Source organism: Odontesthes bonariensis, chromosome 2 (genome assembly GCF_027942865.1).
Source record: "Odontesthes bonariensis isolate fOdoBon6 chromosome 2, fOdoBon6.hap1, whole genome shotgun sequence".
In the NCBI taxonomy this organism is placed as follows: domain Eukaryota; kingdom Metazoa; phylum Chordata; class Actinopteri; order Atheriniformes; family Atherinopsidae; genus Odontesthes; species Odontesthes bonariensis.
In genome coordinates this window covers 9,436,537-9,464,308 of record NC_134507.1, presented here as the reverse complement: position 1 = coordinate 9,464,308, position 27,772 = coordinate 9,436,537, and the positions used below count along the sequence as shown (strand labels likewise).

General features: G+C 43.6%; 1 protein-coding gene across 4 annotated transcripts; it reads right to left on the bottom strand.

The window, feature by feature from the left end:
• Positions 1–27,742, bottom strand: mymx (myomixer). 4 transcript variants are annotated; one of them, XM_075476178.1, is made up of 34 exons: positions 27,095–27,742; positions 26,413–26,499; positions 25,167–25,310; positions 22,554–22,700; positions 21,884–22,075; positions 20,850–20,936; positions 20,497–20,615; positions 20,306–20,420; positions 20,142–20,219; positions 19,926–20,041; positions 18,610–18,772; positions 14,142–14,287; positions 13,944–14,037; positions 13,555–13,704; positions 13,153–13,302; positions 12,454–12,710; positions 11,239–11,368; positions 10,485–10,679; positions 9,923–10,075; positions 8,756–8,973; positions 8,250–8,433; positions 7,930–8,085; positions 7,152–7,490; positions 6,788–6,907; positions 3,407–5,371; positions 2,610–2,744; positions 2,427–2,501; positions 2,260–2,346; positions 2,092–2,183; positions 1,867–1,952; positions 1,705–1,768; positions 1,403–1,620; positions 905–1,039; positions 1–811 (listed from the first exon to the last, which is right to left on the bottom strand). In XM_075476178.1, exons 1-34 carry the CDS (start codon positions 27,596–27,598, stop codon positions 546–548), a joined length of 7,167 nt encoding a protein of 2,388 aa, XP_075332293.1. In that variant the 5' UTR covers positions 27,599–27,742; the 3' UTR covers positions 1–545. The 4 variants fall into 4 exon arrangements, with proteins under 4 accessions (XP_075332293.1, XP_075332302.1, XP_075332312.1 ...); XM_075476187.1 differs by having other exon boundaries at positions 20,850–20,933; XM_075476197.1 differs by lacking the exon at positions 6,788–6,907.
• Between the last annotated feature and the right edge of the window lie 30 nt (positions 27,743–27,772).

Below are 27,772 nucleotides of genomic sequence, written 5' to 3'. Positions count from 1 at the left end.
TTCTTGTTTTTTTATGTTTTATTTATATATCTAGTCTTTGCTACAACTCGTGTTTAAGAAGCACTTAAATCAAAATGGGTTCAAGCAGTGTCAAACTGCTGATTTGTAGTTCAGGGGCTGGAACAATACGTTCGGGTTTCATTAATACCTGGGCCCAAAAGACTCGGCTGAGCCAATAAGGCACCAGTCGCAAAAGGAAAAAAAAAAACAGAAAAGAAGAAGGAATGAAATTAGACTCAAATCCACAACTACACAGTGCACACTAATACAGTATTGTTGGCCTTGCTTGAACAAGAAAAGTACAAAAAAAAAGCAAAATAAACACTCATAACAAAGGAGAATTATAAGGATTTCTCTGCCCGTGAAGTGGTTTATATAAAACACATCAAAAATAAAGCTGTGGCGGTCCTTTTGTTATAAATATGGTCAGTAGTAGTGTTGTTTTTTTTCTTTTTTCTTTTAGTTGGGTCTTGCTCACTATGTGCACTGCACATTAGAAACTATTTAGAAAAACCCTTTCTAGGTAAAAACCCATATCTACAAACTCAGAGGTCTTTTTTCCCGAAGAACTTTTTAAAGACGGACTTGTTGCGAGGCCGAGGCATGCTTGCATAGCTTCGCAGAGCAGAGTCCACATATGTGTCCTGCTGCCACCCAGCGAAGGCCAGCAGTGGAGGCTCAGAGCTTCTGCTTTTTGATGAGCTGTCTGTTGACTTCTCTCCCACCACCAGAGTCACAGAGTAATTGGAGCCTTGCTCCAGGCCTTTTCCCCCGGGAGAGTGCAATATGGGTTTGATCTTCTGGTAAGTAGCTGGAAGGACACAGAGCAGAAACAGAAAAATGAATGGCGTCAGCACTTTATAGATCACACGTCACCAATCTGGGTTGATAAATGCAAACTAACCCGATGTAAAGGAGTGGGAGCGGTGCTTGTTACTGAGCCATTCCTGACCGCTGGATACAGGGGGGCGAGGCGAGGAAGGAGTGTTTTCTCTGAATCTGTGAGTCACTGTCTGCATTAAACTGCCTCCATCATCATCTAGAGGGGGTCAAATAAAGAGCAGAAAAGCTGAGCAACAACAAAATGAAACGTTTACTGTCTGCGTTAGGTCATGTGATGCTCCAGTTTTTTAGGATGCAGTAAGACGATGCCTTAGCTCCCCCTAGTGGTACCTACTGTAGAAGCAACAGCTATTCACTGATTCCTTTGTTGGTTGGAGCATTGAGTAAAACGGGCTGAAACACCACAAAGCTTAATTAAATCCTGGTTTCTAAAGGGAGCCTCTAACACAGTCTCCCAGTGGGACTGATGAATAGTCCCTCTGGGCTACTCCCACTGGCAGTGTGGTGACAAACTGATGTCCACAAAGCGTTAATGTGGAGAACACTTCCCCAGCCTTACCACAACAGCCTGCATCCGAAGAGAAGACGGACGACTGCTCATCCAAACTTTTTAGGTGACTCTGCAGCATGTGACTGTGCTCTCTGGTGAGAACAACAATTTCCTTGGTTTGGGCGACGCCCGGCGATTTGTGCCTGGAATACATGTGGGTGACATCACGTCGAGAGGAGCAGTGACAACTGGCTTGATCGTGACATCGAAGGCACACGGAGGACTTTCTGGAAGGATGAGAGGATTAAAAAATTATTAGATAAAAAAGCAATTATAAAGATTGTAGGCAAGCTGTTTGACCGCCATCTTACAAGGAAGTGGAGAGGTGTTGATCAACAGGGCCGCTGAATGGTGAAGACACAGGCTCACCCTGACCTTTTATGCAAAAGACAAAAAAATCAGCCACATCAGTGGCACGTTAACGAAGAGATTTGATATATATTTGATATAATTCATGTAACTGATATATTTACCTGTGCTTGCTTGTATTTTCATGATCCATTTCTTCATCATAAAGCGCGAGGAGGTATTAAACAGATATTCCGAGCCATCGCGGAGCCTGAAGAGCAGAAAACGCAACTGTTAATACTGCAGATAAAAAGTTAGAAAAACAGCCATCTGTACATCCACCAGTGCCATTAAATCTGTATAAGCTATAAAACATTATCTCTGCAACTTAATAACCACCACATTGTTACCGTAAACGAAAGCAGTTGGGTTTCTTGGTGTACTCTGGGGCAGGTGAACACTCGGCTTCCCTGAGGTTCAGTGGAAGGCCACACGCAGAACTCTGAAGCACAGATTGATAATTAGTTACCACGTACTACCTGCATCCAAGCACCTTTTCCTCACTTCTGTCTGCTTACCCGCAGTGTGTCCTTTCTGTCCTGGAAGAAGCATAAGGTGTGTCTATGTAGGACAGCGTGGTAGGAGTTCCAGCCTCTGGAGGCTGCCTGTGAAAATAAGATAAGAGTGTGTGATGCTGACTGTGGGCTTTACATTTGCCGACCGCGGTGGGTTAATCGTTCCTTACTTTCTTTCCTCCCAGCTGCAGCTTGTGCTTCCTCTCAAGGGTCCCCTCCATTGACTGCAACTCAGGCTTTCCACTCTAAATGGGTTTGAAAAAATAACATTCAAGTTTTAAAAAAAATATATACACCCAGAAAATATACAAGCAGTATATCTAATCAGGCAACTGTCGTCAGTTAAGCCTCACCAGGATGAAACAGCGCCCTCCTGTGGCCACCAGCTCTCGTTTCTTCTCTGTGTCCTGCGGGCTTTGCGAGGTCATTCTTTGCTGACGGGCCCTGTCCAAACCCATATGAACTGTCAGCAGACTCATGGACGGGTCCTGTTCAGGGAGAGAATACTCCACAGTCAACACAGATGACAGAAATCTTTATTGTTCATGTACAGTAGTTGAGTTGCCTTTAATAGACACTGCAACCCAACGGGAGCTGTACAGCTGCATTTGTGGAATATGCTGCATATAAATTCATTATGTAGAAACTACATCTGCTGCTATTGAAACTGATACTAGAAATCTACTAAAAGATTACATGGAAACTATTTCTAGACTAATTCCATGTTTTTTTTTCTTTAAATATGTGGGGTCTGAATATGTTTTTGTATTTTCTATAGTAATATACGTATCTCATATATATATATATATCTTCAGGAAACACTACCCTGATCCGCCCTCTTAGGACATCACCTGTTTCGTCCTAGCTCCTTACGCACTTATTTGTTTCCTAAATTGTCTTCCCATTTGTCTAGGTACCTAACTTACCGCACTTACTCTAGCACTAGTTATGCTCTTAGCTGTTTGGTTTCGGAAGGAAATGCACTTATGATTTTTTGTGACCTGAAGTTCTTTTGCCTACCGATGTGGAACACACTTATTGTAAGTTGCTTTGGATAAAAGCGTCTGCAAAATGACCGTAATGTAATGTAATATATATATATTTTTTAAATTGAGCTCCAGTCTGATAGAACTTCAACTGCCAACCTCACCTTTGAACCACCAGTGTGCTCTTCCACCTGCTCCCCCACATTTGCCTCCTCCTCCTCCTCCTCCTCCTCCTCCTCTCTGTATTGATAAATGTATCTCTGATTGTCGCCTACATCTGGCAGCTTCACTTGATCAGATGCGGTCTCGTTCACTGTCACTGAAGTCTTGCTGGCTGGTTCCCTGTTGGGAAAAGCTGCCCAGGATCTTCTGTCTCCGACAGCCTGTGGGGGAAGGTGATCTTTGGGACTCTGTCCCTTATCATAACCCAGCAAGCTCTGGATGTGGGAGGGTAGTTTGAACTCGGCAACGAGGAGGTTGGGTGCTGATGCTGTGACCTGGTTTCTGTAGAGCACAGCTGGGTTCTTATCTGTAGGTGAGCAGCAACGTGGTTCTCTGGCTTCAATTGAGGCTATAGAGTCTTCCTGGTTTGGCTGATACATGATGTCCGAGCAGATGCTCTGCCTGTATTTTGTAGTCTGGTTCCATATGTCCTCCAGTTCTTCTTCTTCCTCCTCAAACTGCTGGTGGTCAAGGTGAACGGCCTCTGTTTCTATCTCTGCTGAGTCCGGCGAGGGACTTGAAGGTGTGACACTGTTCTCTCTTGTTTGAGCGCAGTCGATACCTCCCACTTCAAGAGATACGAGCCTCCCCACCACTCCTTTAGGCTGCATGTTTTCTGAACATGGAGCGTCAGTGCAAAGCTTGAAACTGCTTGAGGTGGAGATACCAGAATCTGTAGAGTCCTGTCGAACACTGACACTCATCGTCGACTTCAGATTTACTTTCATATGAGAAGCTTGGCTTGACTGAGGCCCAGGACTCTCACCGCGCACACCCTGGGATCCTGCACATTTATGGTACTGGTGTCCATTTAGATCACTAATGAGTGTGTGGACACTAAGGCACTCGTGTTTATGAGCAGCTGAGGTGCAATTTGGAGCTTGGTTAACATAAACAGGCAGCTGTGAATGCTGGCTGCTCTCATCTTTTTCAGCTATACTGGATTTCACATCTGATAGCATTTTGTCCTGCTCTGCATGGTCACACTGAATCAACTGGGTTTTAGATCCATTTCCATGTGCTATGGTCAGATCCTCATTTTCTTTTTGGGACGAAACAGGTGGAGGCTGGAGACTCTTCTCCGCACCAGGCAGGTGGCGGTCCTTTGCTACAGGTGCCGACGGCTGTGATTCAGAGCAGCTGCTTTCAGCTGAACTTTGTGTGATGGCAGTCGCGGGTCGAGTCTGTCTGAACGAGCTCAGGACTGTGTGTCTCTGGGAGTGAGGGTCGGGATCGGCCCCTCCTCCTTTTTTGGACTCTGGAGGGGCGATAGTAATGATGTCCTGAATGCTGGGGATAAGGGTCATGTCCTTAGGTAGATCAAAGCTCAGCACAGAGCCCAGAGAGAGGAATCTGCAGTGGCTTCTCGTCTGACCTTCTGATGGTAAAGCAGCCGGCCCCGCTGACACAGCGTACGGGTTTATGCTGTCGTCTCCCAAGCACTCTTTGTCAATATCTTTCAGCAGGGGATTCTTCATGTAGGCCATAGCTTCCGCGTCCACTCTGTTCTTAGGTGAACTCTTCTTTCTTCGGCCTTCCTTCAGTGGCCAGGTACGTGTGTCATACGTGACTGTCTCGCAGTCATAATGGTGCATCCCATCGGTTGGCTCATCCACTCCCATGATTTTCTGGATAGTGTGTCGGCGAGCATCTCTCTTTCTCTTTCTCTTCTTGCCCATTCTCTTGAGGCTGCTGAACATGGAGCTGCTGCTGCTGCCCGTCAAAGAGTGGAAGGTCACGTTGGTCGTCTGTGGTCCAGGCATCGAGGGAGATTGAGAGGAGGAGGGTGGCAGTAAAGTAGGGGAGCCTGAGTCTGCAGAGTGGCTCTTTTGGCGGGGAAGGGTGATACTCTCATACACAGGGGCCACAGCCAGGTTGTTATCCTTGACGTGCAAGTAGGTACTAACCTAAAAAAAAAAAAAAAGAGAGAAAATGATGTTAGGCATGTGCGTTAGCTGTACTTTCACTGAAGCTTGTATACACTGCATTGCATACAGTTAACCCCACAGAGAAACATGCACACTGCAGGCTGAGGCCTCGCGGCCTTCTGTGAGAACAAGAGCTTTTTTATGTTACAGACGTGTTAAAGATGGATGATGACATGAAAGAAAAAACGACTATGACAATCATCTCACACGTTCAAGAAAACAACGGATCGATGGAATGTTTCTTTTCACAAAACTGAAAATGGATTTAAAAACATCAGAAAGAGCAAAAAAATAAATAAATCAGATGAAAGGACAAGAGAGCATGAACATTATTGCAACTGCAGACTTTCAGAACTTAATCAAAATCATATGTAGCTGCACATGCCGTCATACGCAGCTGTAATGTCTTGACCTTTCAACTCTGTGACTAATCTCTTGTTTCTGTATAAGCCCCAGACTATAAATCATGTTGTGCAGTCTGGGGGCCTTTCGAAAAGGTTCAGCCCCAGGTCTCTGTCTCATGGCTGCAGCTCTACTGGCATTTGGGACACGCTCCTGCTGGGAGCCATTTTGGAGTACAATTTTCATAGGAAGTGAGGATGAGGTCACTTATTTCACACAATCGTGGCTGAGCTGCGGAGAGTCAAACATGAGCAGGTTTACCTCAGGCTTGTGATGAAATGGCAGGACAAGAGAGAGCTTCTGTCAACAGTCACAGCAGGGGGAGGACTGCGTGTGCTTTTCTTACTCATTACCCTCATTCTGGTTCTGTCATCAGTGCTTTTCAGGTTTAAGCCCTGCCTCATTTAACAAGTTGTGTCCCAAAGAAAAGTTTTAATGTCAGATAGCCCGGTGAGAAAAAAAAAAACCCAACACTGATTCACCGTCTGGTTTTTGTGGTGGAAATAGAACCACTCATCTGAGTTTACAAAAGAAAAGCTGAACAGACAAAATGACGACAGACAGATTACTGTAAAGATAAATTCCCATTCACAGCAAATCCAACATACACACTTTTGTTTTCAGAGCCTTAAGCTTAAAAAATCAAATGTATCTTGTTTCTAGGACACCAAATCAGAATTAATTTTGTTTTAGATCTACATCTACGACTGTCGTTAAGGAGAAAATGAGGAAGTTTTCAGGGTAAAATGGTTTATTCCCGTTTCGCATTTTCCAGTCTCAGCAACTTTGGAGACGGTGTCAGTACAAATATGACGGCACTTTGGCACGACTTACTGTATTTCCAGAGAAGGCAACAACACAGGGGCGCGGCAGACTCGCTGTACCTTGTAGCAGGTTAGTAGAGCATGCGGACCCCAGAAAACAGCTGCACAGCATGCAGTCCCAGCACACTGAGATGCCGCATGCAATTATAGCTCACACTATGCAATTTACCTCAGTTGCACTTTGCCGATAAAGCTTTCTCTTTCGCTTTAAACTACCAAAAGTATTTTCCAAAAGCCCCTGGCAGCGCCTCCAAAAGTTTTTACAGGCAGAAGATTGAGGCACAGTGGACTACGGGAGAGAATGAGGAAAAAGGAAGATGTGAGGGCAAACGCGGGAGGAATGACCAGCAAGACAGTCAAGGAGGGAGATCCCATGCAGCGTCGTTACAAAGGAGCAATGGTGTGACCCTGAACCTTCAGGAGCAAGGGTAAATATTATTTGTTTCAATGTTTTTGAGTAAATGTATGTGATCAATAATCCTGACATCACATGATGGTGTTTGGAGACTGTTAGTGTTGAGTGTGCTTCTCACCCTGTGGACAGGCTCAGAGGTCTCCTCCTCTCCTTCATTCAGGTCAAACACCTGCACCTGGCTGTCACCGGTGTTACCAAAACTAAGGATGAGGTTGACTGCGGCCCCCAAAGGTGGGCTGCTGTTCTCCTTTAGCACCGTGATGTTTGCCTTTGGAGGATCGCCCTGAGGTCCAACACTGTTCATGATCTCATACCCATCCTCTGAGTGCTTCCCTTCATGCTGCTCAGTGCGTTCAGGCAGCAGGGGTGAGGGATATCTATCTGCCGCTGCCTGTGCTGTGTCTTCACAAATGTTGACGACATGGGGCTGCTGGGACAGGAACTCAGGAGCTGAAGTCTATGCGGGATGTCACAGACAAAGACAGACAAACATGCATGCTGGTTAGCAAGTATCCTCAATATAAATTTCATCTTCAGCTCTGACTGACTTGTGAGGAGTCCCAGGCATTTCATCTCTTGCTTGAGTTGCTCGGTTCACATGTGAACCGTCGACTCACCTGAGCAACACGCGAGTCAATAAAGTCAAACAATTATCACTACTCTTGATGGAGTGAAGGAAGCCAGCTATAGCTTTTAATCTAGTAGCATGGCACCAATACCCTCGGTCCCGTGTGATTAAAAAAAAAGAAATCAGGAGAAGTGTTTTAATCTATTTAAATAAATCTCGAGAAGGTAAAGTAACCTTCAGGTTTGACATATGCTGATTAACCAACAAACAGCAGGGCAAATTCTATGATTTTAGGGCATTGATTGTTTGCGGTAAATTTGTTTTTTACCTCTGTAATCGGAGGGCACATTAGTGCCTCAGAGTAAATATTATCTTGTGAAGACTCCTGTCTGTTCTTTTTGTGAAGCCACTGTTGTTTCTGAGCCCTCCAGTGCACCGAGATCCATCCAAGCATACTCCTCAGTTCCTCCATGCGCTCTCTTACCTACAAGACATTACTAGTTATAGAAAAGTGGATTATATATATATATATATATATATATATATATATATATATATATATATTATATATATATATATACTTATATACACTTATATATATATATATACCAGAATCACAGTGAATTTGAAGTGTGTATCCCTGCTCACCATCTGCATGAGGTGGTGTTCTTTGTCTAAAAGATTCTTCCCTGTCATTGCCAGTTCATCAAATTCCTCAAACTTTTGTTCGATTTGCAAGTCCAGCTCCGCTGCCAGTGGCCTCTGCCCATCTCTCCCAAGATGCAAGGCAGTGTCTGAGAAAATGCATGACCTGGTGTCTTCTGTCCAAGAGCTGTTCAGAGAGGTGGGAGGGGGGGGGTGAGAAGACAAGGAACAAGGCTGTGAGAAGAACCATACATTCACAAAACATGAGAATTGCCAGACTCTTCGTGATAGGAAAGACATTCATCGCCCTGTCACACCCAGGAAACTTGCTCAAGCCCTCTCAGCACATCCCAAATTCCACATCCCCCCTTGGGACCTGTGCTTGACAATGAGAACATCCTGTTCTTTCCTTGAAAGATATTGTAATGGGTAGATGCTCTCGGAAAGTGGATTAAACGAAAGAACTTGTGGCCCAGAATGGGGTCCCAACATCCTCACATCATGCTTACATCATGGCGAGGTAGCTCCTGAAGAAGTCCTGGAGCTGCACAAACTCCTGCAGACGTGATCTGTTGTCTGTCACACTCTTTCCAAGCTCGTTCCAAGCCTGAAGCGTAGCCTGGATCTTTGCCCCGAGCATGTGCAGTCTCTCTGGGCACACCTCCTTCAACCGAGAAGCCTGGTTCTCCATCTCCTTTACTTCCTCCCTGATGATTTCATAGTCAATCTGTGGAGAATCACAGGAAAAACACTATCAAAAACGACCCGTCTCCATCAATTCCAGTATCATTTAAACAGCCTGTATCAATTGTGTGTCTGACTATGACCTCATCTCCATAGCTTTATGCATATTATTCAGTTAGAGGCCCATATGGTCAACATATGGGCTGCCACGCTATAGCAAGCTTGCAATCTTGACCACTTTTCTCTCCTTTTGACGAGGCAGTAATTAATAGCGTTCGGGGCTCTCTGGGAGCAATACTTCATAACGTTTCTCAGCTACAGTAAGCCTCAAGAACACTGTGTTGTGGATGCCTGTGTGCTGACGGCACAGTTATTTCAGTTTGGGAGATTAGGTCATTACTGCTCTTCAATCGTATCAAGTCCAGACAGCTGCGTGCATGTGTGCGTGTGTGTGTGTGTGTGATAAACACAACACTGCCCAAAAATGACTCATACAGAACTTTACCATCCTCAACTTCACATCTCCAACCCTGTGACCTCCGGACGCTCATACACACCCTACCAGATTTACCCATAAACACACACACACAAGCTCACGCACACACATTGAGAGTTAACAGAACAGTGACTCACACGAGCACAAATAAATATCCTGTGTGGATAATAAACTTTTTGCACGCTCTATGTGTGTGTGATCGCACAGTGCGGTTTATATGATAAATTAAACGCAGCACAAAGCGGGGTGGGCTGGCCTTTTATTTTATTTTTTATTTTTTTGGTGAAAAGAAATTGGCACAACAGGAAACAGACTGTGGAACAGAGTGTTGGAGGTGAGTGTGAGGCAGACAAGGGGGCTTCCCGTTTTCTTTTCACAGAGCAAACAGACTATTATATAAAGCCAAGAGAATGGAATACTGAATCGTATGTCGGTGATGAATCATTTTAGGATGTTTACACCAAAATCACAACATGAGCCACCATCTTCCTCTCACCTCCAGGTGGTCCTGCTTCTCCTGCAGAGCCTCTACGCCACATCGGTCTGGTTCACACTGCATGGCCATGTCTGTCTCCTTCTCCAGGATGTCCAGACTCAGCTCCTTGCTGCAACATAAGCACTCCTCCACACGCACCGCCAGGCTGGCATGCTGGTGAGGCGCAGATCATCATGAGTTGATTTTTTCTTTTCATGAAGTCATACGTCGCTGTCTATGATTTGTTTTCCAATCACAGCCAGATTGCAAAGTAGTGTTTAAAATTGTGTCATGGAATCCCATTCAGTCGTCTAGTACTTTATGTGATATCTCGATATGTGTACCAAGAATAAATTGAATCCAAACACAAACCATCACGTACCATTGATGGAAAACGCAACCGCACAAAATCCAGATGTGGCTCTATTACAGGTCTAAGATTTTAAACACCGCTCAGCATCATCTAAGATCATTCTGCCAAACGCCGCAACAACCACATGATCTAATCAACAGGAACCAGAGCTCCCAGAAACGCACACTTTTCAAGAGAGAAGTCAGTATAAGTCCCTCTTTATCTCTTTACCTTGCTCAGCAGGTCCTGGATGGCCTGATCATGGCTTTGGGATCGACCTCTTTCCCTCACCGTGTCATTCAGCATCTCAACAGCCTCTCGAAGTTCCTCCACAGGGTCCCCCATAGTTTCTATCAGGGGCTCACCACCGCCGCTACTTTGGAGTGCAAGCAAAGTAGGAGCGGGGGATATTTCACTGTGGAGAGGCTGTTCCATAGAAGGAAAGAGAGAGGGAAAGAAAAGGCATTTGGTAAAGCTGAAGGGAATAATGAGACAGGTGATAAAAATCTGTTTGAATTCATATTTAAGGTTTCTGATGATTTCTGTGATTAATCCACACAACTAACTTACAATGTCAACAGTTTTGATGAGGAATATATTGTCTGTTAAAATTTTTTTTTATTGAAAATTGATCTGTGGAATATCTGTCCAAACTGCCTGTTGGATGGTCAGCCAGGGTCAAAACTCCCCTCCTAATCCATTCTGATGTCACACAGGGGGTGTCACCTAATTCAACCTTTTGTTTAATGCTTGAGCAAGCTATATATTGGCAAGATAGGAGTCGGGTATTGTTCTTCCCTTCCAAAATATATTTAATTCCAACTAAATCCAGGCAGAAATCTCAAAGACAAATAAATGAAAACATCAAAACCAAAGATTTCAGCCATGCTAAAACCATCAACATTTAAATAAGAACATTTCTAACAAGCTTAAAATACTGTCCGATCATTTAAGCTCCATCTCTGGGCTGTAATGTGTTTCTCACTTGTCCGAGGCTGTATTGATCACTGAGCTGGCTCTCCTCCAGCTCCACACGCTCCAAGAACTCAGTCAGCATGCGCGTGTCCTGCAGTTCCGAGCTCTGCTGGGTCAGAGCACTTAGAACACGGTGGTACCTGGGAAACACAACCATCAGCAACATTGTTTTAACAAGAAACTACATCTTTTGTGTCCTTCACATGCACATACAACTCCCTCAGCAGGACCACATCACAAGAGACCGCAAGCAGCTTACTGGATGACTGCTACCATGCTAGAGCGCTGTTATGTAATCATACTGTATATCATCTGTCACATAAACATATCCTGTACTTCAGGACACAAATGTACCTCATCTGTGCAGAGTTTACATATAAAGGGATCAGTTTGAAAGGGTATTTTTTTCCAGGATAAATGAGCCTTAAGTTGCCTCTTTGTAGTGTCAAATAATGACATCATACCAAATGCCATGCAGCTGCTTTCTCAGCACCACTACCTGAACCAATGGTCCCTCAGACTGCACAAGGGGCCATCTCTGCCCCATCCAACACCCCCACCCTGGAAACACTTAAACGGAGACATTTCCTTGTCTTTATTTTCATTGGTCAGCTTAGTGTTCTTTACAGAGTCTGAATTTCTGTTTATAGACATAGGTATGTCCAGAAAAGCAGCCAACATCATAAGGTTTCACTAAACGACCGTGGCAACAACCTGCCCTTTACGACGGGCCGACCAAAGAGAGAGGCGTCATCTTCCAAACAAGGAACGGGTGACTCTGACGCATGCTGACAAGCTGTGGGTGAAGTGCATGTCAGAACTGTGGGGTAGACCTCTCTAAGTGCTGCATGGCACAGAAAGGAATAAACTTGAGCTGTGCATTTAATGAGCACACGGAGAGTATTTTGTGCCAACTTGGATCAAATGCTAACTTATGAGTTTTTGGGGATATTTATACATTTGTGGTTTATGGGGTGAAATTGTTTGTCTTAAATATGAACTGGCAATTTCATGAACAAACTCTTCCATGTTGGATTACAAACATGGAGCAAGCCCAAAGCTGTGACCTCTTGGAAACAGTGACATACTTTATTTTCTGACAACAGTGACTGGCAAAAACCAGCAAGCGTTTGATTGCTCATATCCATAACATGAATCTTCCATGATGACAAACATCAGGGGGCTAACTCTGACCTTTTACTTCCCCTCCTCTGTAAAAACCTACTTTCTTTCCACCTCCTCCATACGCGCTGGCAGCCCTCGCGTGTGTGGGTGACTGTGGCCGTGAAGGCGGTCCACCTCCTGCCTCAGAGCGCCCAGCTCCAGGCTGCGTGCTGCCACCTCTTTCTCGAGCAGACAGCTCTCTCTCTCAGCCATGCTCATTGTTTCAGGGTCACCAGCTAATGCAGACTCCTTCATGGAAAGCTCCACAGACTCCAACCAGGCCTCCAGGCTGCCAAGAGCTTGGAGCACTTTCACAATCTACGCAGAACAGAAGTGGAGAGATTGTGGGTTTGCACGACATTTTGTCGTGATATAGAGGTTTTCCTGCTTTTGTTTTCAGGTAATTTAGCAAAGGGGACAACAATAATTATATAATTATACAATAATCATAGAACTAGACAGCGCTTTCACCAACACGATAAAGTTGACAACTGGATTTGCAGCCTCTTTTCAACTAACAATCAAATTATAAGGAAGCACACTTTATATTCCTTAGATTATATATAGTTGTGAAAATACCTCAAAGGCTCTGCCAAATAAGGCAGTAATGATCAAAGATAGCGAGTCTCTAACTATTGTAAGTATACAACCCAAGCTCTGTCCCCGCCTAAAAGTTCTAACTGTGGTAGAATTGATCCAGGATACCTGCCATGACCCGAGAACAGACCAGTACTTTTCAGAGATATTTTAAGAATCTTACCCTAAATCCCAGCTCCTCCGAGGCCTGGAGAAACACGGCATTCCTCTGGTGCCTCCTCCTCAGTTCTTCCCACAGAACTTCCAGCTGGCTGAGAAACTCCTCAATCTTAGTGCTGCCTGGGTGCTGTGCACGGACCAGTCCGTGGCCCTCCTGAGGAAGGTGTTTTAAACTGATGAGTGCATGTGATGAGTAACAACTGGAAATTATTTTGGGAGATGTAAACCTAATCTGACGTTTTGGCCAAGTACAGCTCTCTCAGATGAGAAGTCAGCTCATTATTTGGTTGATATAAAAACCATCCCTGCCAAGATTCCGTGTTCGGGGGAAATTTTCACTCAAGTCATTCATCCAGCGTATATGTTTTACGAGAAACTGTGAATGTGACGATGTGCCTCGGTTTACCCTTTTGACCACCTCTATCCTGGCTCTGTTGCTGAGGATTTCTTGTTCAAGAGTGTGTTGACATCTCCTGGCTGCCTCCAGACCCTCAAAGCTGGCTATTGAGCACACCTGTGTTGCCACGGACACATTGTATTTGAGCCAGGACAAAGTCTAAGATGGAAAGGAGAGAGAAGTGAAACAGGTTAAAAGGATGAACAGTTTAAAGACCACCCCAGCTGCCAAAGCCACAGGAAACACATCAGTCAGGACCGAGGTGATGTTTGTCATCCTGATCTATAAACCTACAGAGAAGCAGTGACTGAAAATTAGGGAAGGGCAGTATATTGATAGCTAACACACATATCGGGCCATTTAGCAAGAAGATCAAATTATAAATTATATTCGGTCACCTTGTCAGCAGACACAGTGAACTTCTGAAGCTGTACGTGAAGCTGTGGGTGGCCTCGTGCGGTCGTGGAGAGGCTCAGCTCTGCTCTCGGCTTCCTGCCGCAAAGAAAAGACAGACATGTGACTCCAATTATGATTTACATAAAAACTTCTCATTATGTGAGTCACAGGCAGAAATAGAAGCCAGGCTGAATTGACACCTTTCCCCCTTCAGTTGGTGTCTGGCAGTGGCGTCATCTGCCGAGGACGAGCCGTCTCCCACGGGCGAAGAGGTGTGCTTCACTGATTGCTGCTCCTGACTTTGGCCGCTCTGACTTCGCCAGCCACTCCCGCAGTCAGCAATACTCTGTGGGAAAAGTAGGAAAAGTGTAAAGATCAATAACATGGCATGTGAGAATTCTTTTTTTCATTTTTCTGCCTGGGATCCACTTAAACATCTCAGAAAGGAGGATTTCATCCTCATTCACAGGGAGGTGTTTCTGTTGCTCACTGCGAGTGTGAGCGCTACCACGTGGCTGCAGGCTGGACAATATGGACAGCTGCCCGGAGGGAAGTTTCCCCTGTAAATGACACGTACTAACAACGGTTGGCTATTTTCAGTGAGACAACCCAGAGTAAGTCGAAGACACAGACCTTTTGTGTTTAACAGCACCAAAGTTCACGATGAAAACACTAAAGATGGCAGCTAAAGTTTGAGTAGATTAAAGTCACTTTATGAATGAACATATGAAGGCTCCTAACATGTGTTATACTACTCTAATGATGAAAGAGAGGCATTGTGGATGAAATATAACCCATTTTAAATTCCCTCTGCCCAGCTCTCATTAAAACAGCTGTGTTTTTTCAGCATTAGACAGTGATTTCCACGACCTTCCAGTCCGACTGTTAGAACTATGCCGTGGAGTTTTTAGCAAGGTCAATGTCACAGCTATTGACCTCGTCTATGCGCAGAAATAAATTCAAGAAGTCAACAGCCACTAAGCTAGTTTTACAACCATTTGAGTGCTTAAAAGGTTGGCCAGAGGACTCCCACTAGGGTTTTCCAACGAGAGCTCCATGTTTCTGGACTACAGTGTTGGCTGCTGGTTGAAACAGACTAAGAAACATAAAGCTGTGAACCTGAGAAAGCTTGGGGATCCTGAGAGGGACGTGGGTGGTGAGTTACGCTGAATTTGGGGCGAAACAAATTACTTGTTTTCTACCACTAAAAGTGACCCATAAACTGAGGTGGCTGTGCTGGAGTATTTCTGATGTTAGGTGTTTCGAAGAAAAATGCTGCACGTTTTACTCAAATGCAGTCAGTTACCATAACATCGTTCTGTGTTGAGCTGAAAATGAGCTGAAATCTTTAGCTGACTAACTGAAAAGTAATTATAAACAACCACCCTGCAGCGTTTTTGTAACAATTTAGAAAACTTAAAGAGTTCTGGGCTGATCACTGGGTCAGTTTGACTATTTTCCAGAGTTTTATAAACCAAAAAATAAATCATTTAATTGGAAAACATGATTATTAGATCAAACCACAGTGAAACTAGTGATACAGTGAAGCCTGATTTGTAACAGATAATCTCCACTTCAAACAATCCTAATTATATGATTGTATAGTATAATTCAAGTATAAATGTCTTATTATCCTTGCAAGCTTTCATGTAAGTGAAACTTTCAACTTACTTTTGTTCACATTTGTATTTGTCGTCTTGTCACAGTGTTATATTTGAACTTCCACAAAAGTGAGGGGCCGTGTACACTTCCACCACCGCTGACCAACTGACACTTTAAATCACGAGACTCCCCGACAGACACTGTGCTGGAAGAGGTCCGTCATTGGCTGCAAACGGATTCATATTCATTGTTAAGCTGAACTTTTTCCTATAGATCAGATAAGAGGATAAGAAGAGGCTGCAAGGAACTCTGCTTTTCTTCAGCATCACAGATAAAGAATTGAGGCTGTCGTAATAGCTGGCGTTCTAAACTACACGGTTTCCTGTTGCCTAAAACACTGCCATGTGTCAGGATCGCATTTTGCAAAAATGCACGTGTAATACTTCCGAGTCATGATTTGTTGACAGGTCATTGTTCAAAATCATTTTGTTATTATTTCTTGATGTTCTCAGCATTTCTTTCGAAGTAGCCTCCTTAGTTACTGTGTTCGGTGTTATTTGTAACTCTGTGTAACTTTGAAATGATTTGAACAAGAATGAAAATATCAAATTAGCAAATCCCCCTTTTTTTTCACATTTCCCTGTCCAACTTAAAGAGTATGCATGAAGGTTTACGCAGTAATATAGAAGAACATACCTAAACGTTTTGCCGCAATGGATCCAACGAAAAACACAAAACGGACAATAATCGTGTTTTGTTGAGTTAATTTCAATTGGAGCCGTACTGACCTCGCTTACAGAGCAAGTGATTTGGAGAACAAGAGAAATACACGTCACCTTTGCAAGAAATGCAGTAAAGTTAAGGGATTTATATATACTGGGGTATCAGTCATTTTATTGGCCAGTGTTTTACAGCACCACATTATCAGGCCATTTATGTTCAAACAAACTTTTATGATTCACTTGATATCTGCAGCTGATGTCTCCTTCCCAGATATTTGCTTCTGTCCTCCATTCTTTGAAGTGGCTTCCATTCTCAACAAGTCATAACGATTTATTTCATCATGTTGAATATATAAATATATCATAACATCATTGTTTATCATTGTTTAAACCGCTAATAATGTTAAACCTAACATCTAATTTTAGCCCGCTTTCCCTATCTGGTTGCTGTTATTTTCTGTTTGTTCTCTACTGATCTCTTCTCCGTTTGTGCATCTTTCTGCAGTGTGCTCTGAAGTGATGTCAGCCAAGAACTATCACTTAGCACCGAGCCCATCTGGTCTCCAGCCTAAGCATCTGGCTGCAATTAGCCAGAGTAACAGACGACGGCCATGTTTACCTCTAGAAACAAGAGGCCGCACTACTGCGAACAGGATGGCATTGATGTATAGATTACTGTGGGATACATGCACTAATGAGCACACGGACAATAAAACCTTTACGTTTCAGTTTCATCAACCGAGTCACATTGAACAAGCAGACTTAGACTACGACCATAAAAGTGGGACTGTGTGTGCATACGACTGCGGATACACTGAAAACGCTGTCCAGTTATACATATACAAACTGTCTCCGAATCTTTATCAGTCTATGGCGCTGTGCAGCTGAAGCTTGGACCCTAAAAGCTAATGAAATCAGTTCGGCACATTTGGGAGCTCGAGTGAAAGAGCTTTCACTGTTTAACTGGTGCCTGTGCTTTGGCAATGAGTTTGGCCTTTAGGCTCCAGGGCTTTCTTTGGAGTGTCTTATTAACCCCTCCATAAATAGTAACAAGTGAGTCTCCCACAGACAGTGCATCCAGGCAACTCCCAGCTCCCAGTGCAATAAAGACTATACTGCAGTAAAAGGGCTCAAGACAACTATGCCAACAAGCTTAGCGTCTGCGGAGGGAAGCAGGCTTACTGGTCTGATGGGTTCTTATTACAGGTGGTGAGACCACAGGACCAGCATGAGCTGAATAACAAAAGCAGGGAAATAATGTGAACCACTGACACAAGTTTTCTCTCCCAAAGCATATCAGGCAGTTTTTCATTAGCTGAAATGCAAGCTTGAGGCCCAGTGGTAACATCAGAAGTGAACAAGGTGAAAAAGAGGAACTGCATTATGGGGTAACCTTGGCCTGAACACAAATAGCAACTGCGTGTTCAGTTAAGAATTATAAAGAGATTTAATGTGCAAACTAAATATACACATAATTACTAGTTTGCAACATACCACACAGTTCCTGGATAATCAGTTTTCCAAAAGACGCCAAGAGTATTTCCTTGTAGGTTTACAAGTGCTCATGGTGTTACTGTAGGAGCACCCCCGTGTTAAATAAAGTCTCAGTTTGGCCTGGAAGATGAGGAATGTCGTGTCCAAGCAGTCCACTTGCTTCAGTAACCCAGGAGTGACCACAGGCCTTCTATTAATACAGTATTAATTTAATGATAGTATTTTTGAGTGTGGTTTAAGGCCAAGATATTTTTCTACCATAAAGTCAAATTTGGGGTCTGAGGGAAAGACCTATTTATTCTGGCCGACTTTTTGACCATGCTGAACATTCACGACTTGACATTTTTAATGGAAACTTATGTGGCTCTTGTGCCAGGACAAATAACACCTCCAAAAGTTCTTCCTGTGGCTCCTACAGGGCAATATTCATAACATTTGCAGGCTGGGGATCTTATTAGTTATGGAGAGGATCAGCAGGAAACAGAGAGGCTGTTCTCTGAGCTTTAGAGCCAAGCTGGAATTTATCCTAACCAAGTTGTCAGGGGATTCCTCAAAACTGGGACATCAGATGATGCTTTTGAGTGCAACTAATTAGCTGCTAGGCCGGAAAACAAGCCGCGTGTTGTTTCCAACAACAAGAAGTCACAGCTCGTTTTTCAGAGTCTATTTTGGAAAAAAAAATCTGCTGAAGTTGTAAATCAGGCATTTTCCAAACCAAAGGACAAAGTGCGTCACTTTCTGCAGCCACAGATTTCGTAGGACTGGAACAGACCGATCTCATTTTTTGCCAACTCAGATGGAGTTGTTCTCTCTTCCTCCGGAGCCACAGTGAAATATCAGTGTCACTAACCACAGAGCCTTTCAGACGATTCTGCTCCTCCTTCACCTCCTTTCCCATGATCACATGTGTCTCGGTTCCCATGTTGCACTGGGCTTCTTGGGCGGGTGTCAGGAGGTCAGCATCTTCCCTGGTGAAAGTGGAGCCAGGGAGGGAGAGTGTTGTCCTGTCACTCCTGGAGGGTGAGCAGAGCAGGAGGTTACTTGTGGTGCTGACAGCAGGGCCTCAGAGACCAATGATGAACACCAATTATGGCTCTGAGGCTTTATGCCAGTGTTTGTATTATTTGATTTAAATAGTTACAGAGTGGAGCAGATAGTACAGACAGAATTATGTAATATTTGGATCTAAAGATAGGCCGCCACCATGAGAGGCTCTCAGCCTGAGAAATTCTTGGGAGGCAGGAGATGGGATGTCAGAAATGTGGACTGGAGTTACTCCCCACCCTTATTTATTACTACGAGCAATTCCAATCCTTTTTTTTCCTCTTTTTTATCAGGCACAGTAAAGAAATACAATATTATCCAAGGGCCAGTCCATCACTTTGACCAACTGGCTGGACTGATATCAAATTGGCGATGAATATTCAGTCCCCAGAATATAATTTCAAGGAATGCCACATTTTACTGTGCATGCTGTAGGTCTGTAACAAATCCCAATTTCTATAGAATTGACTGCAATGCACATTCAGAAATGACGTTTTGTTTCGCAGTTTGGTTCCAGTTTTAACGCGGCAATTACTTGCGGCTGTGGTCATTAAGTTGATATTGATTCTGATGGTCTAAAAAGCCTAATGATTAAAAAGTCTGGATGCTTACTGTATGCTATTAAACTAACAATAAATTGTTTTACATATTCCATAAAACTTACAAAATATTCTTGTAAACGTGCTCTTTCTCCAATTCAGCAGCCTGTCTAAGATGATGTCAGGATTTTATTGGTGAGAAGAGGGCAAACCATGTTGCCAACTTGATACGTCGCCAGACATTATTCACCTAATACAATGATCCAAATTCCATAGAGGCACAGAAAAAGAGGGTGGTGAGCGATACTCTGAGTGGCAGCTGATCCCTCGACACGTCTTTCATCGATCCAAATGTTAAAAATGTAACCAACCAGGGCTAAATGGGAAGGTGAGAAAACTTGTCGGGTGGAACTGTTTCTCATTTGGAAAAGTTGTCAGATTTGCCAGTGTATGCTTTTCATGTAGGGTACCAGTACAGTGAAAACATAAAAATGCCACTCCACCGCAGTGGAAACGTGTGAAGGACCAATTACTGAGTGAAATGGGGCATGTATTCAGAGTTGGTATTATCCTGCTGACGTACCTGAAATCCCTCTGCAGAAGCGTCCAGCAGTCCTTTACCTCACTCTGCTTCTGTGTGATGCTGGCAGCCAGGGCAGGATGGAGATTAGACAGCTGGGACGCACTCACATCGAGCATCTACCACACACAGGCCTGTTGGTTAGGCAGAGAAGGCTCCTGCAGCACATTTCAGGATGTGCCAAAGCAGCGCTGCTTTAGATGAAAGGACTATTCTTACCATGATTTGACCTGCGATGTCTCGTATCTCTCGGTCGCCGCAGCTCGCCAGCTCTTTGGATGCAGATATGCTCCTCCTCTGACAGAAAGGGTGAAAGCTGTGAGCTTTATGTATTACTCTAGACTAATTTCAAAACGTAATAGTGGAGATTTTAGGCAATTTACCATGTTGTTAATAGCAAACAAGGTATTATCAGCCTGCTGGTAGAACGAGGCCACTTCAAGTGCCAGGTGAAGATTTTCGTGGTAGTTCTTGAGATGGGGCTGGACCTTCAGCCACCTACAGAAAGATCATTCAGCCTTTAGACCCGAAGGTGTTTCTGGCAAACTAGCAAAAGTTGAGGAACAAACCGTACATTTTATTGATGTGTTTTCTCCTACAGGAGATATTTTTGCCGTCTGTCTTCCCTTGTTTCTCCAGTTTGAAGGCTAAGTTGTTGATCTCTTCGTGGAGGTTTCTGTGCTGCTGCTCATCCTGCAGGGAGACAGAAGGACACAATCCAAGTATGACCTCAGCTGTCTTTACCGTATGTCCTGGGGGACAATTTACTCTCAGCCAAGGATAGACCACAAAGAAACATCTTCAAAACTGCAAATGGAGGCAATAACACGCGAGAAAGCATTAATGTTTAACTCAAGAATATTGCTTAGCTGGTTTAAAACAGCTTTTGTCTGTGTTATGTTCATGGTAATCTTTTACAAGGCTCACCTGTTTCAGATCTAAAATTCTCCTGGTCAACTGCATTTTGTCAACATTTCCCCCCAGGACGTCCACTACAGACTGCTCCTCTTCCTGCTGGCACACATAAAAGTCAGTGTTTATGGCCCCCATTTGTACAGAACCCAACCATTATGTCTTTTCAGAGGCACAAGGATAAAAACCACATCACCACGGCTACCAGGGAGGATGCTGAACAGAAACAGCTTTCAGCATGACATTTGGAAACTTTGAAGTAAAGGCTGAGGAGAACGGAGGAAGAGCGGAACCGAATGGAGAATCCATCTATTCCAAGGATAGATGTTTTCTAGCTTTCATAAGGCAAAGTCCTCCCGCATTAGATTTCCGCAAGTGCATTATCAGTCTCTAGGTTCTTGGTGCCAGACACAGACGAGAACAGAGAAATAAACACAGGCCTAAAACACACTTGATGATTGCTTTTTGATAATGACAGGCAGATGTTTTACACCGGTGAGTATACGCAAACGAGAAAATGTCTTCAGGATACTGAGCTAATTTCCTGTATTAGCGAGTGCTGTTTTTGTGCCAATTATCTTGACAACTGTTGATTAGGCTGTCTGTAGACCAAGATTAGCCTCTGGGCTGACTGTTTGTGTTATAATTGTTACAGTTGGAGCGGTTCATTAGCGATTCTCTTTTTTGAACTATTGCTTTTTAGGCAAATGGAAGGAGAGAGGAAAATATTCAAGCTAAAGAGATGGGGGATATATTTTGGATCTGAAATCTGAAAGCAGCTCCGGGATGAATTGCTTTATTTAAATAAGTAAAAAAGGGCAATCATTTTAAAAATGGGAATAAGTTTTTGATTCCACCCTGTTTCACATTAGTTTTTGAAAGTGGAAAAAATGAGTGAACCAGCAGAAAACACAGCACTGTGCAGTGAGCAATTAAATACGTTTCTTACTTTCTAAAAAAAAAAAGGAGAACATTTCAAAAAAGATTTTTCATGTTCCATCTATTAATTGGCTACACTCTCCTCTTATGTGTGCTTGGTACTTTGGTACCTTCTCTTTAATCCATGCCTCCAGTTTGTCCACTTTTTTGTTGAAGTCCTGCAGGCTCTTGGCTCCACCTAAGGCACGCGTCTGATTTGCCGCCATCTGTTTCAGGGTCTGCCACTGGTCCCTGAGCTGGCTGAGCTGCTTCTTCACCAGATCAGATGTGGGGTTCAGCTTGCAGATCAACTGCTCACCCATCTTTTGAAATAATAAGACACTGTTTATTTGGCTTTGTAGCACAGACGGAGCGGCAAGACTAATATAGAACAGTGGTTGGACACATGTAACACTTCAAACTGCCATTCATGTCTTGGGTACACCCTTGAAAAATTTCCCAGTTCCTTCTCGGGCCTTCTTTGTGTCAAGGGAGATTAATTATGACCACTGTGCAATTTCCAAACATTTCTCCTGGCCTGACAGAGCCGTCTGGAACACTGAGGGTCTGCTTTTCTCTTGCCTGGAAGTGCCTTGAAGACCATTATGTTACACACTATGCGATATGACAGACTCGTATAGCACCAATGACAGTGATTAATGGTTGCGTTCAAATGGCCAATGTGTATTAAATTGTTAAAATAAACATTTGCATTTATGGAGTGCTCTGATGGGCTTGCTCTGTTAACTCGGTGGTATTTACGTTGCTACAGTGCAGCCTTGTGTTAAATCAACTTGTTACCTGGTTGAGTTGAATCAGAGTGTTCTCAAAGTCCTTGAGGTCTCTCTGAAGCGTTTGCGATGCCTCCTCCCAGTCCTGCAGGGGGCAGCACTGAATATTACATCCATCCTTCAAGTCCTGCAGCTTGCCTTTGATCCACGCCTCTGCCTACAACATAAACAGACACAGACTATACTGCATGAGATATTCTTCACGGTGTGTGCAGTCATTTACTTACGCCTATAAATAGATCAGAGAGATGTTAATATTTTGCACCTGAAGTTCATAGACATAACAAGAGGGAGTTTGGGAGCATTTATTCCTGATGTATAAAGGTTATTTCCACAACTGTGCTAGACCAAAGATAGACCAAAAATAAGTCACTTTCTACTCTGAGCAAAAAAGGTGACCTTTCATACTTGAAGCTCATCCCATGTGTCCCCGCCTTAGCAGGCACATCAAGAACAGCTCTTTGTTCTCCAATGTCATGTTATGTGGAGCAGAGGTTTCTCTTGGCAAGGGCCCGGGCTCCATTGCATAAGGCTTTGTCTTGCAGAGCTGCCTTTTCTGGCAACGTCTTGTAACGGAGCAGGAGGGCCAAACCGGGTGGCCAAAATCACAAAGTGTTGGAAAGTGCACGTTTGTTTTCCGAAGTGAACACAGCGTGGGAAGCAACGAGCCACCTAGGTCGCAAAAAAAAAGATGAGTGGACGCATAAATCAGGTTTGTTCTTTAACCTTTCAGACCGATCCTCTGTGAGTCATACAACTGACGAAATCAGAAGAACTTGTTCTGTTTTTTTCCTTTTCTGTGTGAAATGTCAAATATCCCTTAAAGACACACTTAAGACACCATTACATCACATCAAAGCAATATTTCTCAAGGAATTCAGGAATGTCTGACAGTGAATAACGCCCGACGGTAACCCCACGTTTGAATCAACAAAACATCGAGACTGCACGTGACACGTCCACCAAACAACTTCTTGCTCTCGATTAACATGTGATGTCATTTCTCCCCAGAGGAGGAGGTCATTAACTTTACGAGGCCCCCGGGTAGCAGAGGTATTTCTGGGTTGAACAGAAGGAAAAGAGCTCGACAAAACAGGCCTGCCCATATCTGCTCACACTGGCTCCCATGGCATTATAATGACCTCATGCAGGAAGTCTATGATTCCCTTGTTTCTTCCTGTCAACTCTCTACAACAATGGCCTGTTTATGAAAAACCTACAGTAGGGCCTTATGCTGGCCACAAGAAACAGACAGCTAATGCATGCAGTTCAAATTATCATCGCAGAACACATTTTTTTTGTGAAAAATCTTTGGCTGCAACAAAATGGCAAAATTAACAGAGTATAACAGATTTAATAAAAACAGATGGACATTTTTTTAAATCCACTTTATCAGATTGTAATCTGTGAGCGCAGCTCGTTCGCTGTCCATACCCCCGTTTACTCTCTGCAAGTTTCAGAGGAACCTTTGGCATTTTAAAACGAAAACGAGGGCAAGTTGTGCTAATCTTTTCTCTTTAAAAATAAAAATAAAAATGCCTGTCAACGTGCTTTTTTTTTTTTCCTCGTTTCCCCAAACCTTTCAAGTAATGCAGTTTGGCTCTGACAACACAGAGGGAGTTGAAGTTTCTCTACGTTTTCTATCGCAGAGGCGAAACGGTGAAAGGCGAGATATCTTGCAGAGCAGCCACGGAGACAGATGGGTCCACACGGAACCCTGTTTCTCCATGTGGTGACCTGCTTTGCTCTCTTAACCGTTAGGGGCCTTTAAAAGTCTCTCCCTGGAAAACTCACTTCCACTTTCATCGCAATCTAACACTGTAATCATACATTTTCATCAATAACAGCAGTCAACCGAATCGCTGTAAAACAAGACGTTCCCTAGACACCAAACCTCTGGCTATTTAAAGGCAACTCTCAAAAAAAGTTAAATACAAAGGAGCGCCACTTAAAGAGTAGAAGCGCTCCTAAGCTCGTTAACGTTAACAACGCGCTACAGCGCCGCTTTCAACACATCCGTACGTCACACGTTTGCCTCAGCTGACACATCTGAAATGAAGAACTTGTGTTTGGAAGCAAACAGCCTATCGCTTGGAGGGCTGCTCAACAGAGCTCTGATGACAAACCCAACTGCTGGACAAAATGTCCCTCTGCCAAACTTGCAGATGCAAATGTCCATGTGCGCTGGGGTGGACGCAGCACTGAGATAACACAACCAGTTGTGCTGCTTGGCTGAGTCTCTTTGAGCCATAGGCGTGAAGAGATGGAGCCAAACAATGATCTCATCCCTAAATAATTGCTTGTGGCGGCTTCCCCTCCCTCTCCTCCCTCAGCTGAACACAGCTCGCACAGTTCTTGAGACAAAATAAGAACCAGTACATATTTTGTTCTCATTGGAGGGTCACGCGACAGGCAGCTTCCTTTCTGATTTCGCCTCAACCACATAACTTGATGTTTTTTCTAGATAACCTTACTCCACCTTCTTTCCAGTCAGCCTCAGACTGTCCTCAGACAGGACAAGATTCCGATAAGCTGCTCACTTGATGAAGTTTGAAACAGTTGACAACATCTTTGCCTGCAAATATGCATATTCTGGATATTGTGAATGCCTTCCACATTTTACCTGCAGTACTTCCTTGTTGAAGAGGGAGTTGCGCTGAGTGAAGCAGTCGCTCTGAGATGTAGTAGCTGCCAACACCTCAATCTGTGTGTGCAGATGACTTTCTTTGCTCTCGGGCTCTTCCCTCTGCAATTCAGGCACTGAAATCTGTGTGAGCGGACAACAAAGACAAAGTGCTTAAAACCAGTTCGACTCGATCATTGTCCTCATCAGATAAAACTAAATAAAAAACTAATTCGATGACTGCCTTTTATAAATCCTCCTGTACTGTATAAGTAAAACACACACACAGCTCTCCAGCTGTAATCACCTCACATGTGATTCGTGGTAATTATACCCTTCTGTTTACCATCTAAAGACAAACATGTGGCAGGCCGGCTGCCCCAAGGTCACCTATAACAAAAACCTACTGTCAGCACCGTGCGGGATGACACGAACAGGACTGGCACAACTTCACTAATGGACAAGCATTCCTGTTCGTCTCCCTTCAGGAAACATCTGGGCACAAGAAGGAAGCAGGAACGGACAAATCCTGGTCCGTCTGGCACTTTTTGGCTTTACATGTAAACATATCACCTTTAAAGGACCTTGGCAGATCACTGCTACCTCCACACGACCTCCACAGGTGTAGGCATCCTAAAGTTTCACATGCGATTACAAACATTTTGTTGTTGTTGTTGTTGTTGTTTGTTGCCAGTTTTATGGTGACAATATATAAGCAAAGAACCCTTACATTTTTAGAAGATGATGTGTTAGATTACAGAATCTGAGGGAAGTGAGACCAGTGCTGTGTCAGTGTTATTACAACCAGCCTCCATAAGGACCTCAGTAAGCATTTTCTTTTGTTAACATCTTCCCTGACTTCATGTTTTCCAGTGAGCCCTGCCTCTTCGAGGTCTGCTGTAACTGAGCCCTTCATCCACAACACGCACTTTAGACTTCAACAAGTAACAGACCAAATTCAGTGATTTAATGGTTTTAAACACGCTACCATACACCCCCACCCCCTGAAGTTACTTGTATTCGCTGCATACAGTGACTTTAATGAAAACTATGGCCTAACATGACAAAACAATAGTTTCCCTTCTTCTGAATAAAGTAGGGATAAAACTGCACATCAGGAACACCCTGTGACAGGAAGAACATTTTGGTAATGATTTAGTTTTGACTTTTTTTTATTTTACCGAAATAAAGCAGCATTAAGATGGGCGCATACCGTTTCGAGCACACCAGCCAGCTCGCACCTTACCTGAATTGGTTTCTTTCCATGTAGTTTCGCCCTGGTTTGTGCCTGTGCCGGTGGCAATTCATCGCCGTTGTCTTTACTAAGTAAAACCTACGAAGTGATAAAAAAAAAAAATAAATAGACACCAAGTAGCAGGTAAAATAATGCTTGAAGTGGAAAGGAGCAAAGCGTTACAAATTGTAGTTCGTATTTTTTACGTGCACGTGCCTGTGAAAAAAAATCGAACGTTTCACCAATGTGTCGACCTTCGTGTCGTCAATAATCTCAGTCTGTCCGTTTTTTTTTATAAACATTTTGTAACTAAGATTATACTATAACAAGACAAAAAAACTTAAAGCAGGGCTTTTCAAATATATTTTCTCTAAACATTTATTGATGTGTTCAGAATTTAAACAAAATGCTTTCTGTCATATTTAGATTATATTACTTTCATTTTGCTGGTATTTTCTGGCAGAACAGTTAAAGTGAAGTTACCGAATGTGACTGTTAAGCTACATACAGTATAGCCTACCTATGTTAAAATAACTGTAAATTACTTACATTTAGTCTACTTGGTAAAAAAAAAAAAAAAAAAGGTAAGTGCCTCTTAAACCTATAGCAAAACTGAAACCATTGACAAATAGTGGCATAGAAGTTTCTTTTTTTTAAATTTGTATGTTTTAATTAGTGAAGTGTTGTCTTGTACCTTAAACTGAGACTTAGGCTTATTCTCACAGCTCACTCCCACAATCCTGGGCAGATGTGGATCTGATGTGCTGGTGGTGATATTGTTGTTGTTATTGTTGTTTTCTGATGAGGAGCCTGTGATTGAAAGCTTTGCCGGTACCTCTAACATCTTGTTCTCTGATCTGTCTTTACTCCCAGAGATTGTGATCTTCTTTATAGATCTGGAGACGGCAGAGGGAGAGGCAACGTTCTGGTTCAAGTGGTCCTCTGCTGCCATGTGCTCTTGATTGTGTTTCACGGGGGCTGCCTGCTTAACAATCGGTGAAACAAGACAGGGGCCATGTGCGTAGACCTGGGATCGACTGAGGTAGAGCGAGTTCAGGTTGTGCTGTAACACGCAGTTATCCAAAGTCTCGCCGGGCAGATAACTCTGTGTAAACTCCTGGCATTTTGGCACAGGGGGAACTGACAGCTTTGTCCCAATGGTGAAGGGCTGCACCTTCCTCGCAATGCTTTCAGACATGACCAATGTCCCAGTAAGAAAACAAAATGACTAAAGTCCAGATAAGCACTGAAAAGAGTCTGTTACATCCCTTTAAGCTCTCTCCTCACTAAACAGTTGTCCAGTCTCTGTTCAGCAGGCAAGTGGACGGTTTAACAGAAAGTGAAGGGAGAGCTCAGTTCTCCACCTTCTTGT

Coding starts and splice junctions, on each gene's coding strand:
- mymx (XM_075476178.1), bottom strand. CDS start 27,598: ATGTCTGAAAGCATTGCGAGGAAGGTGCAGCCCTTCACCATTGGGACA. Junction 20,937..21,883: donor AGGCATGGATTAAAGAGAAG/GTACCAAAGTAC, acceptor TATGTGTGCCAG/CAGGAAGAGGAGCAGTCTGT. Junction 8,974..9,922: donor AGAAGCAGGACCACCTGGAG/GTGAGAGGAAGA, acceptor GATTCTCCACAG/ATTGACTATGAAATCATCAG.